This window comes from Carassius carassius, chromosome 50, assembly GCF_963082965.1.
Source record: "Carassius carassius chromosome 50, fCarCar2.1, whole genome shotgun sequence".
In the NCBI taxonomy this organism is placed as follows: domain Eukaryota; kingdom Metazoa; phylum Chordata; class Actinopteri; order Cypriniformes; family Cyprinidae; genus Carassius; species Carassius carassius.
In genome coordinates this window covers 19799962-19819019 of record NC_081804.1, presented here as the reverse complement: position 1 = coordinate 19819019, position 19058 = coordinate 19799962, and the positions used below count along the sequence as shown (strand labels likewise).

General features: G+C 43.2%; 1 protein-coding gene across 2 annotated transcripts in view; it reads left to right on the top strand.

Moving 5' to 3' along the window:
- The window catches only part of LOC132133683 (protein inscuteable homolog), a 101544-nt gene that overhangs the window by 59642 nt on the left and 22844 nt on the right, over nucleotides 1-19058 (top strand). For both annotated transcript variants that reach the window (XM_059546598.1, XM_059546597.1), the window contains exons 8-9: nucleotides 11832-12003; nucleotides 12754-12932. In XM_059546598.1, the coding sequence (XP_059402581.1) occupies nucleotides 11832-12003; nucleotides 12754-12932 (351 nt within the window). The remainder of the gene's footprint in view (nucleotides 1-11831; nucleotides 12004-12753; nucleotides 12933-19058) is intronic.

The window sequence follows — 19058 nt, the reverse complement described above, 5'->3', positions numbered from 1 at the left end:
ACTATGGCAGCCATCGCATCATCCAGGTGGATGCTGCACACTGGTGGTGGACGAGGAGATACCCCCTTCACAATGTAGAGTGCTATGAGTGCTTAGAAAAGCAGAAAAGCACCTACATAAATGTAATGAATATTGTGATGAAATGAATTAATTACACACACACACACACACACATGCATATATATATATATATATATATATATATATATATATATATATATATATATATATTATAACTAGAATGCTTAACTGTTTAAAGTGAATTGCATAGGAAGACATTTTTTATTAAACTGTAATATATATATTTGTGAGTAGGTAGAGGATTGATTTGTACTTACACAAATCTGATATGGCCATGGTAGTTATTCCTACTCACCTGCTCAATATATTAATGATAACGTTTTGTAGTATTAGCGGCTGGTGAGTAGTTTTATAGTTTGTGTAACAGTGCCACTGTGTGGTGATATATTACATAATTTGAACAGCATTCTCAAACTGCACAGATTACTGTAAACCCTATCGCTCTCAGCTCAGAAATACCATGAGTTTGATTCATTTATATCTTTGAAGGGTCTGAGTCTGCATCAGAGAAAAAAACACATAACAATGTGTTCTCATATACTGCATATCATACAGTCATTAACTGTATACAGTTTATATGACTTCATAATGTGCTATGGTAAACTGAATATACTACTTTATGTAAAAGCTCTCATATTCTGCTATGTAGTGTAAATAAAAAATTTGTCATTTAGTGCATGAAATGACATTTGGACAGTGGTCAAAAAGATGCCATGTTTTCAGATATATTAGTTTATATTAATTTTTAGACAGCACACTACAAATGTTTTAACTTCAGAAGAGTTAAGAAATCAATATTTGAATGAATTTTAGTGGAACTCTAAGTGACAATATATTATATAAAATATAAAAAATTTGGAATAAATGTTATTCTATGGATTAAAACAAATATAAACATTTTATTCAAACACATACCTACTAAATACATTCAATCCATAGAAACAGATAATTTTAAAGTGGTCTCTTTTTTCTATAGTTGTGTATATATACAGGTGCATCTCAATAAATTAGAATGTAATGGAAAAGTTCATTTATTTCAGTAATTCAACTCCAATTATGCAACTTGTATATTAAATAAATTCAATACACATAGACTGAAGTAGTTTAAGTCTTTAGTTCTTTTAATTGTGATGATTTTGGCTCACATTTAATAAAAACCCACCAATTCACTATATCCCCATTTACACTGCATGGTTCAAGTGACTCAATTCCAATTTTTTCCTCTCATGTGGCGCACATCGGATATGACCGGTGAACGTGTAAGCAGGAAAAACTGCATGGATTCCGATTTTCTCAGATCGGATTCAGGCCTAATTCATATGTGGTAATAAATTGGATACGTGCATTTGCGTGTGTCTTGTAAGCATACAAATCGGATATTCCCCAGTAAATGCGAATCGTACTTCATTAAAAAAGTGACGTCAACTCAGGTGGACACTACCAACTGAGATCACATGACTTACAGGTGCAATGGAGGACGAAGGATACACACAGTGGAGCAATGTGGAGGGTTCATGTCCTTTAAGTCTTTGCAAAAATGCAGGGTTGTTACAGAAATAAAGGGATCTCCTCTTTTTTCTCCGCCGTGAGACCAATGTTTTGCTGACTTCAAAATATTGTGGAAAGCAAAACACTGTATCATTTTATTTGCATCTGCATCCATTGTATTTAATGCTGTCTTACCTTTTCCTGGTCAGAACGTCTACGTTTGGTAATTTCAGCAGTGTACAGTATAAATGCAAAAATCGGATACGGGTCACTTTTAAAAGATGATGTAAGCGGGTTGTCAAAAAAATTGGATATAGTCAGAAAACCGGATTTGGGCATCAAGACCTGCAGTGTAAATGCAGCCTATCTCAACGAATTAGGATATGGTGATATGCCAATCAGCCAATCAACTCAAAGCACCTGCAAAGGTTTCCTAAGCCTTCAAAAAGGTCTCTTAATCATTAATACCCTTCACAAGGAGAGTAAACCAAAAACATTAATTGCCAAAGAAGCTGGCTGTTCACAGAGTGCTGTATCCAGGCATGTTAAGAGAAAGTTGAGTGGAAGGAAAAAGAGTGGAAGAAAATGATACACAACTAAAGAGATTTGCAGACTTTTAGCAAAATTAATTCAAGAATTTGAGTGAACTTCAAAAGGAATGGACTGAGGCTGGGGTCAAGGCATCAAGAGCCACCACACACAGACGTGTCAAGTGTGTGCTGAAGCACAGACAAAGCCAGAGGCGTCTTAACTGGGCTAAGGAGAAGAAGAACTGGACTGTTGCCATTGGTCCAATGTACTCTTTTCAGATGAGAGCAAGTTTTGTTTTACATTTGAAAACCAAGGTCCAAGAGTCTGGAGGGAGGGTGGAGAAGCTCATATTTCAAGTACCTTGAAGTTCAGTGTTAAGTTCACCTCCATGCCATGCTGAATTGAGGCAGTAATTAAAGCAAATGGAGCCCCTACCAAGTATTGAGTACATGTACAGTAAATTAACATTCTTTCCAGAAGGCCAACAATTCACTAAAAAAAATGTTTAATGGTCTTATGGAGTATTCTAATTTGTTGAGATGTAAATTTGTGGGGTTTTGTTAAATGTGAGCCAAAATCATCACAATTAAAAGAACCAAAGACTTAAACCACTTCAGTCTGTGCAGTAGTTTCGCAATTTGAATTGAATTACTGAAATAATAAAATTTTTCCACAACATTCTAATTTATTGAGATGCACCTATATACAGTATATACATGTGCTGGTCATATAATTAGAATATCATCAAAAAGTTTATTTATTTTGCTAATTCCATTCAAAAAGTGAAACTTGTATATTATATTCATTCATTACACACAGACTGATATATTTCAAATGTTGATTTATTTTAATTTTGATGTTTATAACTGACAACTAAGGAAAATCCCAAATTCAGTATCTCAGAAAAATAGAATATTGTGAAAACGTTCAATATTTTAGACAACTGGTGCCACACTCTAATCAGCTAATTAACTCAAAACACCTGAAAAGCCTTTAAATGGTCTCTCAGTCTAGTTCTGTAGGCTACACAATCATGGGGAAGACTGCTGACTTGACAGTTGTCCAAAAGACGACCATTGACACCTTGCACAAGGAGGGCAAGACACAAAAGGTCATTGCAAAGAGGCTGGCTGTTCACAAAGCTCTGTGTCCAAGCAGATTAATAGAGAGGCGAAGGGAAGGAAAAGATGTGGTAGAAAAAAAGTGTACAAGCAATAGGGATAACCGCACCCTGGAGAGGATTGTGAAACAAAACCCATTCAAAAATGTGGGGGAGATTAACAAACAGTGGACTGCAGCTGGAGTCAGTGCTTCAAGAACCACTATGCAGAGACGTATGCAAGACATGGGTTTCAGCTCTCGCATTCCTTGTCAAGCCAATCTTGAACAACAGACAGAGTCAGAAGCATCTTGCTTCAAAAAGGACTGGACTGCTGCTGAGTGGTCCAAAGTTATGTTCTCTGATAAAAGTAAATTTTGCATTTCCTTCAGATATCAGAGTCCCAGAGAAGAGAGGAGAGGCACACAATCCACATTGCTTAAGGTCCAGTGTAAAGTTTGCACAATCAATGATGGTTTGCGGCGCCATGTCATCTGCTGGTGTTGGTCCACTGTTTTTTCTGAGGTCCAAGGTCAACACAGCCATATAACAGGAAGTTTTAGAGCACTTCTCACTTTCTTCTGCTGACCAACTTTATGGAGATGCAGTTTTCATTTTCCAACAGGACTTGGCACCTGCACACAGTGCTAAAGCTTCCAGTACCTGGTTTAAGGACCATGGTATCCCTGTTCTTAACTGGCCAGAAAACTCGCCTGCACCTTAACCCCATAAAAAATTGTTGGGGAACTGTGAAGAGGAAGATGCGATATTCCAGACCCAAGAATGCAGAAGAGCTGAAGGCCACTATCAGAGCAACCTGGGCTCTCATAACACCTGAGCAGTGCCACACACTGATAGACTCCATGCCACGCCAAATTGCTGCAGTAATTCAGGCAAAAGGAGCCCCAACTAAGTATTGAGTGCTGTACATGCTCATACTTTTCATGTTCATACTTTTCAGTGGCCAAGATTTCTGAAGATCCTTTCTTTGTATTGGTCTTAAGTTATATTCAAATTGACACTTAATTTTCCTTATTTGTCAGTTATAAACATCAAAATTAAAAGAAATAAAGATTTGAAAATTATCAGTCTGTGTGTAATGAATGAATATAATATACAAGTTTCACTTTTTGAATGGAATTAGTGAAATAAATAAACTTTTTGATGATATTCTAATTATACGACCATTACCTGTATATGTATATGTATATATATATACTTATTATATACCTGTTATATATATTTGATATTATACCTATATAAAACTATGGAAATATATAAATAGTTGCATCAATGCATGTTTGTGTATGTGTATATTAGGGGTGTAATGGTACGCAAAAATCACGGTTCGGTACGTACCTCGGTTTTAAAGTCACGGTTCGGTTCATTTTCGGTACAGTAAGGGAAAGAAATGCAAACATTAAACTGCAGGTTGTTTATTACTATAAACTTTTTTTTACAATTTGTTAACACTTTTTTAAAATAATTTTTAATAAAATATATATAAAATAAAAAAAGAATAAGAAATAAAATACTGCTGCAAAGTTCTCCACTAAATAAAATACTCTCAGTCTCAAACCAATATCATATAATAAAATATAATGAAAAATATAAATAAATAACTATGATTACAGTGCAGCATTACCAATCCCAGCTTGTAGGCCTGCTCATATTTAAAAAATATATTATATAACTTTTCCAAAGTGTAAAGTGCAGCATCAACAGTTTCAGTTCTTAGACCTGCTCAGATTTCGTTATTGCGTTGGACCGATCGGGATTAAGATCAAAGGTCTGTTTAAATGCCGACGGGAGCTGTGTTTGAATCACAATAGTTTTTTTCCTAGTTGTAGTGATGTTCACACTCGCGTGATGCCTTTTTAAAACCTTAGGCCGGTGACACACTGGCATATTGCACCTGTCAAACATAGTCTATTTTGCCGTCAATACTGTTGACGGTGTCCTTTATCAGTAGGCTTTATATTTATGCTCAACATGAAGTATAGATATTGTTGTCGTGAAGACAAGTTCCTGGTCTTTTGGCGGCCTCCCTCTATGTCACCTACAAAAGGAGCAGTGCGCCATCGCCGCGTCAGGCACGATTCTGTTGTGTAAAGAAACAGAAAATGAGAAGCAGCCGTCACGCAACTGACACGCAGCAGAAACGCCACGCTCACGCCACGCAGCCAGTGTGTCGCCGGCCTTAGAATCAGCTGTAGGGTGGGATTTGCAATGACCGCGGAGACTTCCGCCACTTAATATGTTCGTTTGGAAACACGAAAATGTACTTATGTTCCACACACAAAATATTGCATTCGGTACACACGTGCACCGTACCGAAAGCCCTGTACCGAAACGGGTTACACCCCTAGTGTGTATATATATATATATATATATATATATATATATGCTACATGCATTGATGCAACTATTTATATATTTCCAGTTTTATATAGGTATAATATCAAATTTTCAGCCTAGCAACTTTTATACAACTGGCATACTGATATTATATTTTTAAATTACACTTTATTTCAATAGTACACTACATTCTACTAGTTCTCTTACTAGAGTTCTCTCGTACTGCGCCTTAGCTAAGACGCTGCGGGAAAAGTCTCTTTTTACGATACACTGAAGCAAAAAATTATCCTTAATTTTGAAAACGCGTCGTCTGATAGCATCTCAATGGGACGAGCCATTCCTGAAGCTGCTGGCCAACGCCGCCTTCCACTGCCGTTCTTGCTGCGCTCTCCGGTTCCCATATCCTTTTATATCCTCGTGTGTGTGTTCGCCCTGCGACACACACTCGTAAAAGAGCTTGCGTCTTTTTTAAGATGCCTTCTAAATGCAGCTCGTGCAGAGCCCCACTCAGCGAGGGAGACCGTCACGTCATCTGTGTCTCCTGCCTGGGTGAAGATCATGCAGCGCTCGCGCTCGCTGACGGCGGCTGCCCTCACTGCAAGCTGATGCCAATGGTGACTCTGAGGACTCGCTTGGCGTTTTTCTCCGAGCCTGCATTCCCCGCCGCGCTGTCGCGCCGTAAAAAGCGCCGCTCCCAGCGGATGCGGAACCTTCTCCAGCCCGACCGAGCTCGCCGGTTCACCCTGCTTCACCGGCATCCCCTGCATCGCTTCCCGATGGTCAGCGCTCGCCATCTGCAGCCGCGTCTTCCGAGGAAGTTGATCTCAGGGCCGCGTCGGGGGAAGAGGACACATGCTCTCTGCTAGCTTCGGGCAGCGAATGCTGGGCGAGCTCCGGGGATCTCGCGCTTTCTGCTCAAAAGCCCAGCAGACGAGCTGACATCGAGAAGGAGCCGAGGCGAGTGCTCACGCTGGCCGCGACGAGTCTCGGCCTCGAATGGTCTGCACCAGCGCTCCCCTCTCATTCCTGGCTGGATGGTAGTTATCTTCCGGGTGAGAGTACTTCTCCGAATTCAAAGCCCGCTCCATTTCTTCCTGAGCTTCACGAAGAGGTGGCAAAGGCTTGGAACGCTCCCTATTCAGCACGAATTCGTTCGTCTGTCTCACCAGTATTCTCCACACTGGACAATGCTAAAAACAGAGGCTACCAGTCATTTCCGCCTGTGGAACAGGCGATAGCGACGCACCTTTGCCTGTCCTCTGCTGGACGGCTGACGAAAGCGGTGTTGCCATCTAAAGCCTGCCGCATGACGTCATCTCTGCTTGCGCGGATCTTCTCTGCTGCTGGGCAGGCTCGACTGCATTACACACCATTGCCACGCTGCAGATATTCCAGGGTGAACTACTCCGTAAGCTGGACGAGAGGGGACCTGAGGCTATCTGTCTCGCGGATGTGAGGGGCACTTCGGATCTCTCTCTTCGCGCTGCTAAGTCCGCTGCACAGGCTATGGGACGAGTTATGGCTTCCGCTACTGTGGCTGAGAGGCATCCCTTGCTGACGCTTTCAGACATGGCACCGCGCCGCGTTCCTCGACGCCCCGCTAACTTCCGCTGGCCTCTTCGGATCCTCTGTCAACGAGTTCATTGAGAGATTCGTCGAGGTCCAGAAGGCGTCTCAAGCCTTTAAGCACTTCCTTCCGAAGCGCTCCGGTTCTGCAGCGAGTCGTGCTAGACCGGCCCCGCAAAGCTCTCAGCCACACCCCCCACCTCCTGCTGCTTCATCACAACAGCGACAGCAACGCAGCTCGAGACCCCGCTCTCGCTCTACCGCCCGTCGCCCCGCACCGCGGGGACCACGGCAGAGGATTGCGGTAAGACCGGAAGCCCCGAAGTCATCCTAGCGCTCCTAGGAAAGCGCCGGTGTATGAGTCCCGCTGCGGCCGAACTCTCACCCAAGCACGCCGCTGTTTCACTGCTCAGTGCCCATCTCCACATATAAGCACAGCCCTTCACACAGGGCTCGCGCCCATAACAACGACTCAGGTCGATCGCACACACTACATAGTAAACGTGCCCACTCTTCAGTGCCCACAAACACTATGTCACACACGTCATGTGGTTTCTGTAAAAACGAAACCCGTGCACGTTCGTTCTGCCCAGGCAGACAGTGCGACAAAAAGCCCTCCCTCACTCGGTTAAGCACCGTGGCGGGGTCGAAGACAAGCGATCTGCCAGCTGCGATCAGCGCGCTCCCCGCCTCAAATGTCACAGGCATAACGCCCATGTTACAGCACATCGAAGCACTGCCGTTGCCCAGCCAACAGAGCGTGCTTCGCATCCAACCCTTAGCCATTCATGCAGACGCATGGTCAGCGCTTCCAGGGGTTTCGGATTGGGTGCTAGACATTATAAAGAGAGGCTATTCGCTACAGTTTTTTCGACGCCCTCCGCGCTTTTTAGTGCGTGTCGAAACTACGGTCAAAACAGAAGTAGCACACCTACTTCGAGCCGAAATATCAAAACTGTTGACCAAAGGGGCTGTGGAGCCTGTATCTCAAGCTCAAAGCGAAGGGGGGCTGTACAGCAGATACTTTCTAGTGCCCAAGGAAGACGGGGGTTTCAGACTCATACTGGATCTAAGACAGCTGAACAAAGCATTGGCGAAACGCAGTTTCAAGATGCTTACAACCAGGAAACTTCTCGCGCATATTCGCAGAGGTTCATGTCGATGGATCTGAAGGACGCATATTTTCAAATACAGATAGCGTCATGTCACAGGCGATACTTGAGATTCGCCTTCGAGGGCCAGACATACCAGTATACAGTCCTGCCGTTCGGCTTGTCCCTGGCTCCTCGTACATTTACGAGGTGCATGGACGCAGCGCTCGCTCCTCTCAGACTCAGAGGCATGCGAGTGCTGAACTATTTGGACGACTGGCTGATTCTGGCTCAATCACGATCAGAGCTCGTGGAGCACAGGGCCATTTTACTCGATCACCTCGAGAAACTCGGTCTCAGTGTCAATGACGAAGAGTTCGCTGAACCCCAGTCAGACGATACTGTTTTTGGGTATATCTCTGGACTCACAGTCCATGACGGCGCGGCTGCGCCACAGCGCGCGTTGGGCATTCAGCGCGCAGCGAGCTCTTTCCGCTGCGGCGCGACCTTCTCGCTCAGAGAATTTCAGAAGATGCTAGGTCTCATGGCTTCAGCATCACCAGTTCTTCAGTTGGGCCTGCTCCGCATGCGCCCCTTGCAGTTCTGGCTGAAAGCGCGAGTACCGCGCAGAGCGTGGATATCCGGTCAGTTGCGTCTCAAGGTCAATCAGAGCTGTGTTACAGCCTTGAAACCCTGGACAGCGAACGACTAGTACCAATCAGGTGTAAGCCTGGGGACTTCCTCGAAAGTGAAAGTGGTGTCGACGGACGCCTCCACTTCGGGATGGGGAGCGCTGCTCAAGGGCAGACCGTTCTTTGGCCTGTGGTCAGAACGGGAAAAGCTCCAACATATCAACTGTCTGGAAATGCTGGCAGTGGAGAACGCGCTGACGCGCTTTTGTCCCCGAATCAAGGGCCACCACATCTTAGTCCGTTCGGACAACATGTCTGTGGTGTTCTACATAAATCGCCAGGGCCGGTCTCAGGTCCCGAAACCTGTACAGGTTGGCGGAACGCCTCCTGGTTTGGGCTCAGCGCAACTTGCGCTCGCTGAGAGCAGTTCATGTGCCTGGGCTACAGAATCTGGGTCCAGACAGACTGGCCAGAAACAACATTCCCACGGGCGAATGGTCTCTACACCCGCAGACAGTCCAGCTGCTGTGGGAGACATTTGGCAGGGCGGAAGTGGACCACAAAAACGCTCACTGCCCCGCGTTCTTTTCCAAGAACGAAAGCGCGCTGTCACAAAGGTGGCCGTGCTGCCCACTATATACTTTTCCCCCTGTCTCCCTCCTTCCGCAGGTGATAGAATGGGTGAGGGAAACAAAATGCTCAGTACTGCTTGTAGCACCACTTTGGAAGAACCAACCATGGTTTCCAGATTTGATGCAGTTAGCAGACACTGCCCCGTGGCCAGTGCCGTTGAGGAGGGACCTCCTTTTGCAGGCCAGGGGCTCGATTTGGCACCCTCAACCGGAGTTGTGGTCCCTCCATGTGTGGGCGCTCAACGGTTACCCACTGATCTCTCAGTGGGAGTGCTAAATACTATCACTTAGGCTAGAGCTCCGTTGACTCGACGGCTATATGCCTCGAAATGGTCAGTATTCTCCAGCTGGTGCACAGCTCGGGGACGTTCACCCCTTGATTGTGAGGTGACGGAGGTTCTCTCCTTCCTACAGGAGGGCAGAGCCCCCTCCACACTGAAAGTTTACGTGGCGGCTATCGCAGCGTTTTCTGAGACAACGCTCGGTCAGTCAATAGGAAGGAACGATTTGGTCATCCGCTTCCTTAGAGGAGCTAGGAGGCTGAATCCTCCCAGACCTCCGTCAGTCCCTGTATGGGACCTCTCGACGGTTTTGGAGGCCATGAAAGGTTCCCCTTTCGAGCCTACCCAAACGATTAGCCTCAAACATCTGTCATTCAAGACAGTGTTCTTGTTGGCTCTCGCTTCAGTGAAGCGTGTGGGTGACCTGCATGCGCTCTCGGTGAGCCCGACGTGCTTGGAGTTTGGGCCTAATGACTCAAGAGTCATACTCAAACCTAGGCACGGTTATGTGCCGAAATCCCTCAACACACCGTTTTGGGCTCAGGTTATTTCCCTCTCTGCCCTGTCGGTGTCAGAAGAGGATGGAGACTCAAGTCTTCTTTGCCCCGTTAGGGCTTTAAGAGCTTATGTGTCTCACTCTGCCGTCTTCAGACAGACTGAGCAGCTGTTTGTCTCGTTTAGTGGACGTTCCAAGGGAATGGCTGTTTCGAAACAGAGCCTATCCAGATGGATAGTTGACGCCATAGCGTTAGCTTACACTTCCAGGGGCCTTCAGTGCCCACTGGGTGTCAGAGCGCACTCCATGAGAGGCTTCGCCTCATCGTGGGCTTGGTCTAGTGGGATTTCCTTACAGGATATATGTATGGCGGCAGGATGGGCCTCGCCGTTTACATTTATCAGGTTTTATAACCTAGAGGTTCCCGCTCTGCAAGCAAAGCTGTTGTCGGTATAGTTGAATCAGTGTCCTGATTGGAACTCTGAGATCGCAAGCGCGCTGCGTTGCCGACTGTTATATGGGCAGTATTGCGTAAGACCCACATTCCCACATTAGTCAGGCCTTGCCTTGAATATGTGATGTCATATTGTCGCGTCTACGGACGCTGCTAGATATGGGGACGGAGGATTCCCCCCTCCTGTTCTAGGACTCTCTGTGAGTCCCTCTTTGTAAACTGTTTGATTAGAGGTTAAAAACCTAGCCTAGGTTTGATTGTACACTGTAAATCCTGGGCTTCGCTTCCAGGTTTATTTGTGTGTGATCTCTGCACGCACGGCGTTTTACATGGGGTTCCCGCAGCGTCTTAGCTAAGACGCAGTACGAGAGAACTCTCGTAAGAGTACTGCGTTCTCTGCTGTGCGTACGATTCACTCTGGTTCGCTTCGGCGATGAAATAAATCAGGTGAGTCAGCCTTTCCGAGCTCCCTTTATAGGGCTAGGCCACACCCGTTTTGGCGGGAAGTGGCATGGAGGGCGTGAAGCCTGCGCTCGATAGGCTTATGCAGTTGCCGCAGAGCAGCCAATGAGCGAGCGAGCTGTCTCGCCTATGGCTGTATGCTGCTGCAAATGCGCTTTACAATATTTCAAAATTAAGGATAATTTTTTGCTTCAGTGTATCATGAAAAGAGATTTTCCCACAGCGTCTTAGCTAAGACGCAGTACTCGTTCCCTGTTCTAGAGAGAACCGAGGTTACGTTGTAATCGAGTACGTTATAAGTAACTTTGCATCTACTAGTAAACAGTTAGGTTAATGTTAAGTTAAGTAAAATAAGTTTACTTGCAAATTTACTCATATTCAGTAGAAGGTCTGCTGAGGTACAATTAAAGTCAGGTGTTAGCAGACATTTAGCAGATAATGTACTAATTCTCCAATGAAAGTTTGTTGACAAAGTTACTTATAGTTAATAGAATGTTTAAATATAGTATGACTTTCAAAATAAAATGTTACCTAGCTTTATTATAGCTTAGCAAGTCACATGACCAATCTGTAAAATTGCCATTTTACATAAAATCAAAGCTAATCCAGCAGTTTAATCCAAAGGTTTAGTTTGACGTGTTCATCGGTTGTGTTACTCAGGTGGATGGGATCCTGTTTCTGGCAGACATCTTAACGGACAGCACATGTGCAGAGGGGACTCGAGCGGAGGCTGCGGCTGTGATGGCTCAGATCACCTCCCCCCATCACACCTCCACACAACACCTTGGCAGCTTCCTTGAGAGTATGCAAGACATTGTCACAGCCCTCATCAGTGAGTTCAAGCAGCGTTTAATGTTTGCACACATGCACAATTTGAGAAAATAAAATGACTTATTAATGAGGGGTGAACCACTCTACTCCTGGTGACTTACATTCCTTCCGACTTCAGTTCCACCACTGTGTCAATACATCTGTCCATTGTTTTCAAGAAATACCATGGGTCCATATAATGCCAAATATGTACCAATTTGGATGCATGTTACTGAGGCATTCTTCCGTACAACAGCCATTTGTTGCCATCGCAAGTAATCCCCAGAGAACTTTTCTTTTTTTTTCAGTGGACATTTACACCTTTGTGCCACTGTGCTCTCCCCTTTTTGGTAATTCATGTTAAATTGGATTGGTTGATTTTAAACTAAATCCACCCGTAAACCAGACCTACAAATGCAGCCTAGAAATGTCCCGCAATACAAGAAGAAAATAAGAAAATAAAGGTACAGGGTAGCGTCTTTAGTAAATACACCACCACCCATTTCTAGTGGATCATTTTTTTTTTCTTAGTGCACCTTCAAGGAAGGCATTAATTTATCAAAATGGTTGAGTGTAAAAACGAGACTGAATTCCTGCCTCAAATTGTGTTGGGAATTATGTTTCTTTTCAATGAGCCAGTTCTAATTCATCTGAATTACTAAAAAAAAAAAAAATTGTAGCTTGTCAAACCACAATCAAGCTATTCGGTTTTAAAAAGCTTACTAAACAGTGGCCAGTTGTTCACTTATTCATCTTGCATGTGTCTCTGCAGATCTATGTAGGAGTGCTTCCTGTGGTGAAGTGTTTCTGTTGGCCTCAGCAGCACTGGCCAACATCACATTCTTTGATAGCATGGCATGTGAAATTCTCCTGCAGCTCAATGCTGTCCACATCTTGCTACAGGCCTGCAGAGACCGCCAACGAGTCGACACGCCATACTCCAAAGACCAGGTACTGATCTAGCAATTTTACAGACACATAAATACACCCCATGTTTGAAATTACAATGTGTACTACTTTAGTTTTGCATTTTTGTAGTTGTTATTTACGCATTGTTCCTCTTTCCTTCAATTTGTAATTGACTTGCTTGCTAAAACACTTACAGCAATGTATGAATGAGACAAATTTACACAGTGAAAACGGTATAAAACAAACTTTTATATTAGCTTACAAGGTCAGAAAGTTTAGTTTTAGAAGCAGGAGTTTAACAGTTTTAAGTAGTTTTAAGATCAAGGTTGAAAATCCATGCATCTATCAGAGTTGTATAATAACAATAAATAGTTAATTACTATACACTTTTTGGATATTTCTCTTTGGGGTCACCACAGTGGAATTATTCACACACAGTGGTGTAATGTAACACAAATGCGCACAAGCTGAGTCAGGGGTGTGCATTATACAGCATCGTCTGTGATAAGTAAGTGTTGTTATAATGATGTGCAATCTGACGTTATCAAGTAGGCTTATATCACCAAATCACACACGGAGTGCACACACATTAATTTATTAGTCCATTAAAACTCAATAAATTGTAGACTGCAAAAAATGCTTCTGGATGTTTTTTATATTTATATAATTTAATTTAGGCCTAGATAACTTAGATTCCAGAATTTTTTCTTATGTTAGAATGAAAGAAACAAAGTTCTGGAACAAGTGCTTCTTATTCTTACCCAAAAATACAAAATGGAAGAAATATTTACAACTGAACACAATCTTGCTACTCAAGCTATGAACATTTATATATATGTATGTGTTTGTGTGCCTGTGTGTTTGTGTGTGTGTGTATGTTTGTGTGTTATGTTTATATATATAATTCATTTCATCACACGTCTCCCAAAATAAAGAATAAATTCTGCTGAAATGAGTTGCAGTAAATCCAGTCTCACTTCTTTAATTTATCTATGTAGGTTTGTAACAAATTTGCATCATGCCAGCCTGTGATCTTCATTGGCTACATGTGAATAATATTCTCGGTAACACTTTATTTTAAGGACCAATTCTCACTACTAACTAGTTGCTTATTAGCATGCATATTACTAGTATATTTGTTGTTTATTAGTACTTAAAAAGTACATATTAATCCCTTATTCTGCATTACCATATTTTCGGTCCTTTAACACCAACCCATACCTGACTCCATTTAATATGTGACCCTGGACCACAAAACTTCTTAAGTCGCTGGGGTATATTTTTAACAATAGCCAAAACAACATTGTATGGGGCAAATTATCTTTTTTTGTGTTTGTGCCAAAAATCAATAGGATATTAAGTAAAGATCATGTTCCATGAAGATATTTTGTACATTTCCTACCGTAAATATATTAAAACTTAATTTTTGATTAGCAATATGCATTGCTAAGAATTCATTTGGACAAATTTAAAGGCAATTTTCAGTCTTGGTTATTAGACTGAGGTAATTGGCTAAAATACTTTAGATGGCCGCTCTTATGTTTGCACATTCTAAAAGTACTTTTAATTAGCTCCCATATATTTGTACACACTTGAATAAAGCAAAATTATTTCTAGTCAGAAGTCACAACCACTACTATAGATATAAACTGACCAACATTACTTTCCCAGATAGTAGTTTTGGTATGGTCATGCCATGGTTTCCCATGTACACTTACAGTAGCTAGAGTAATATTAAAATAATCAGAGGCTCACCATATTTAGGTTGGTCGAACAACATCCAGTTGACCTAAACGGCAATTCCCTATAAGCCCTTACAGTCTAAAGCCCTTTCACACTGCGATTCCGGAAAACACACGGGTAATGTGTCACGGCAATTGTTCCTGGGTCGCTAGATTTTGCCCCTTTCACACTACCAGTGATACTCTGGAATATGTGCGTGCGTTCACACACAACCCGTAAAGGTCCCATAAAGACACGTGACATCAGGATGTTATGTGTAATGTATGAGTCAAAAACGCTAGGCACGTTAACTTTCCTTTAAAACTGGCGAACGATCTTAGCTCCAGCGTGGATATTGAGGAACTACCTGATCTCTGCTTCATTACAGTTTGCACATTTTTTTTGTTTCATCACAAATGTTGATCTGCCTTCAAAACAGCTGGTAAAATAGTCATGCGACAACGTGCGTCATCACTACGACACACCCTTTACGGCATTAGTTCTTGCTTTTGTTCACACAGAGCTCGTTCCGGGACTGAACCCGGCAATATTACTAGGTCCCCGACCCGGGATCAAACTCGGAATCAATCCCGGGACGTGTTTGCGTTCACACAGAAGGCAACCCGGGAAATGTTCCGCCAATTTTCCGGGTCCAACGTGCAATGTGAAAGGGGTTTAAGTACACTTGAACCAATACCAAGCGTTAGCCTGGCCTGATCTCTAAAGAGACTGTACTCTACAGAGACACACTATGGGCTTTCTTACTGGCTACAGAATCACCCTTACACTTATGCTACAAACTTTTAAATACAACACCAAGATAAAACATCCCCCAAATGGAGGCATGCACAAACAATTAGAATTGCAGTTAGCCAAGTTCCAGACCTGGGTGGTTTTACACCTCAATGGGAACAGAAGGTAATTCACATTGAAGACCCCGAGAAAAGGCACACACAATACTGTAAGCAAAATATCTCTTAACTCTTAGGATCTGTACTATCTTTTAGCCTACTTTTGTAAGACTGAGACCATTGTACCACTCATCCTGAGACGATTCAAATGCTACAAGGCATGACTGTAAATATTACATGTAGAACATTATACTATTGACCATTCTGAGTGAACCAAGTGGAGGGAGGATGGGTAAGGAAGGGGATGAGAAGGAACTGATAACAGATGTGAGAGAGGTGTTTCTTGAAGATGGTCGTGTATGTTTGTATTGTCTGTTTCTCAGGAGATCAAAGTATCTGAGGTTCTTTCAGTCTTACACATCAACAGATGAACGAGTCTCTGTGCATCAGGCCTAAAGAGAAAAGGTTGAAGATGCACAATGTTCTGAAGATAAAAAAAGCTAACTTTGTAATGTTCTTAAAATGAGCATTAAAAGTCAGCTAGTTATCAAAAGTCACCCCCAAGTTCCACACCTGGACAGAAGTGGATATTTGGCTATAGTCCACAGAAATGTTACACTTATTAAGATTTCTGTTTTACAACAGTTAAAGAAAGCTTAAGCCAAAGCCATACTTCTGGATAATCTGCCCCAGAAGAAGCATATATACACTGTAACAGTTTTGGGCCTGGTTCCACAAAACGTTCTTATTGCTATGTAGTTCTTAACCTATTCCTTAACCTCACATTATGGCACGATTCCCAACACATTCGTATGCTAAGTATATCTTCTGTAAGTCACACTTTCGTAAGGTTGATCTGGACCATTCATAAGCTCTCTCTTACTGTTGTTTAAGCTCAAGACTCTAGTCACTGCCACTGTGCAGCAGTCTTTAGAAATCAGCGCAGCGCAGCACAAGTCAAAATATGGTATGTTGACAATGTTGTGGCTCAACAATGATTTTATGTTATGGACATTTTAAGACTAATAATAAAATATGTTCGCAATGGATACAGGCCTATTTATGAAGTTGACTTTATGTGGTTTCAGAACTAATATAATGGTAATCAGCCTAGGCTATTTCGTAATGTCATTAAAGCGTTTAAATTGGCAATCACTTTTGATAATTAAAATCTCGCAAACAATTTGGCTCTAAATGGCTAAGATCTATAAATGGGTAAGCATGGTGGTGTCCAGTTAGCGACAAACTATGGCAGCGATCCAACGTGTCCTTGTATTGAATCAAAGACGGCGCCGGCCAAACAACGTTTAGTCCATGTACATTTTTTTATTCGGCAAAACTTAAGCCCTTTTGACATTTTGCCTGACGTGACTATATAAAAAAAAATTGCTTCCCAAGACAACTCTTGGAGCTGCTGGACCTTCTCAGATCTGCGATGTCCAGGCTAATGTGGCGGAATTTTGCTTTAAGCCCTGAAGTCCAGCTGCTTGCAGCGCTAAGGTTTTTTGCTACAGAGAGCTTCTTCGAAGTCGTGGGATAGGGCATTTTACTGATAACTTAAACTATGTTAAAATAAATGTTATTGGGGAATGTTTCATTTGCATAGAACGTGTTGTCTTTCTTAACGCTGTAATGCACCTTCGCATGAAGTGGAAGTGGAATTCAATCATCATATATATGAGATTCTTGCAAGTTTGTTAAGAATATGCAATGTGAGCTTAATACAATTTTTGTGGGTTCCCGCTCATGTGGGAGTGGAGGCTAAAGAAATGGTTGATAAGATTTCTAAGCAAGCTCTTAATCACTCAGAAATAGATATTCAAATGACTCTTAGCAAAATTGAGGTTAAAGGGAAAATTTCATAATTCATAACCAAAAAATGGCAAGTATGGAACTGTGATAGCAAGGGCAGACATATGTATAATATTCAGCAGCAAGTAGGAAATGGAAGAAGTGTTTTTTTGGGGAATAGGAAAGAATATACAATTATTTCTCACATCCGAATAGAGCATACTAGATTAAATCACTCTCATTTTAATTTAGGAAAACATAAAACAGGTCAATGAACATTTTGTAATCAGCCAGAAACAATAGAGCATTTTTTTTATAAAATGCAAAAGAACACATGAACAAAGAAAGGTTAAAACTCATTAAGGAAGTAAGAAACATGGGTGTTGAATCATTTAATTTGTCAAGCCTTTTGAAAGAGCATGCAGAATAGGTAAAAATATATGGTGCCATTGTTAAATATGTTAAAGAAATAATATATAATAATATATAATAAATAAAGAAATAAATAATTTACACAGTATATATAAATGTATATGTACAAAGGCTCAAGGATGGAAAGGAAAAGGACGAGGGGTCGGCTTGACTGCTGACGATTTTATTACGGAAATAAACTAACACAACGGTGTCTCTCACACCGGCAACAATAAACTATCAACACTTCCGGGTTGCGGCTTCCGGCTCGTTTGGTCGTCAGCAGTCCTTCTCTCTCCACTACTCCGGTTTCCCCTGGCATTAAATACTCTCTCCACACCAATTACTGAAACAAGAGACAGGTCTTGATTATTTCCGTTCAACCCGCTCACTCACCGTCCGTCTCCCGACTCTCTCTCCCGCTGCAGGCTTCACTAAACCACGCCTCCGCCTCCACATACCCCCACCGCCCAACTCAGGCCAGGGAGCCATCCGGCCTGCAGCCTCCCCCCTCCCCATTTCTGGAGAGGAAGTCGGCCGCAGCCATCTGAACACCCGGTCTGTGGATCACTTTGAACTTAAAAGGCTGTAGAGCCAGATACCACAGAGTGATCCGCGCGTTGGTATCTTCCATGCGGTGGAGCCATTGCAGGGGGGCGTGGTCCGAACAGAGGGTGAACTCCCATCCCAGGAGATAGTAGCGGAGGGTGAGGACGGCCCACCTGATGGCAAGGCATTCTTTCTCAATGGTGCTGTACTTAGTCTCTCTCCTAGAGAGCTTGCGACTAATGTACAGCACAGGCCGTTCCTCTCCCTCGATCTCCTGAGACAGGACTGCCCCTAGCCCCCTGTCCGACGCGTCTGTCTGCAACAGAAAAGGGAGAGAGAAATTAGGAGCGTGTAACAACGGCCCGCCACATAGAGCAGCCTTCACTTGGGTAAAGGCCTGCTGACATGGCTCCATCCACTGGACTGTATCTGGTGCCTCCCTTTTAGTAAGGTCAGTCAAGGGGGTTGGTTAGGTCCGAATAATTAGGCACAAACCATCTATAATATCCCGCCAGCCCCAGGAACTGTCTCACCTCCTTTTTGGTCTTAGGACGCGGACAGGTCACAACCGCGGCTGTCTTGTCAATTTGGGAACGCACCTGTCCATGCCCCAAGTGGAAGCCCAGATACCTTACTTCCACACGCCCAACCGCACACTTCTTCGGGTTGGCCTTGAGTCCAGCCCCTCTCAGCGACCTCAAGACCGCCCTCAAATGCTGCATATGCCGCTGCCAATCATTACTAAATATAATGATATCGTCCAACTAGGCAGCCGCATATGCAGCATGGGGGCGCAGGATCTTGTCCATGAGCCGCTGGAAGGTGGCCGGAGCCCCGAACAACC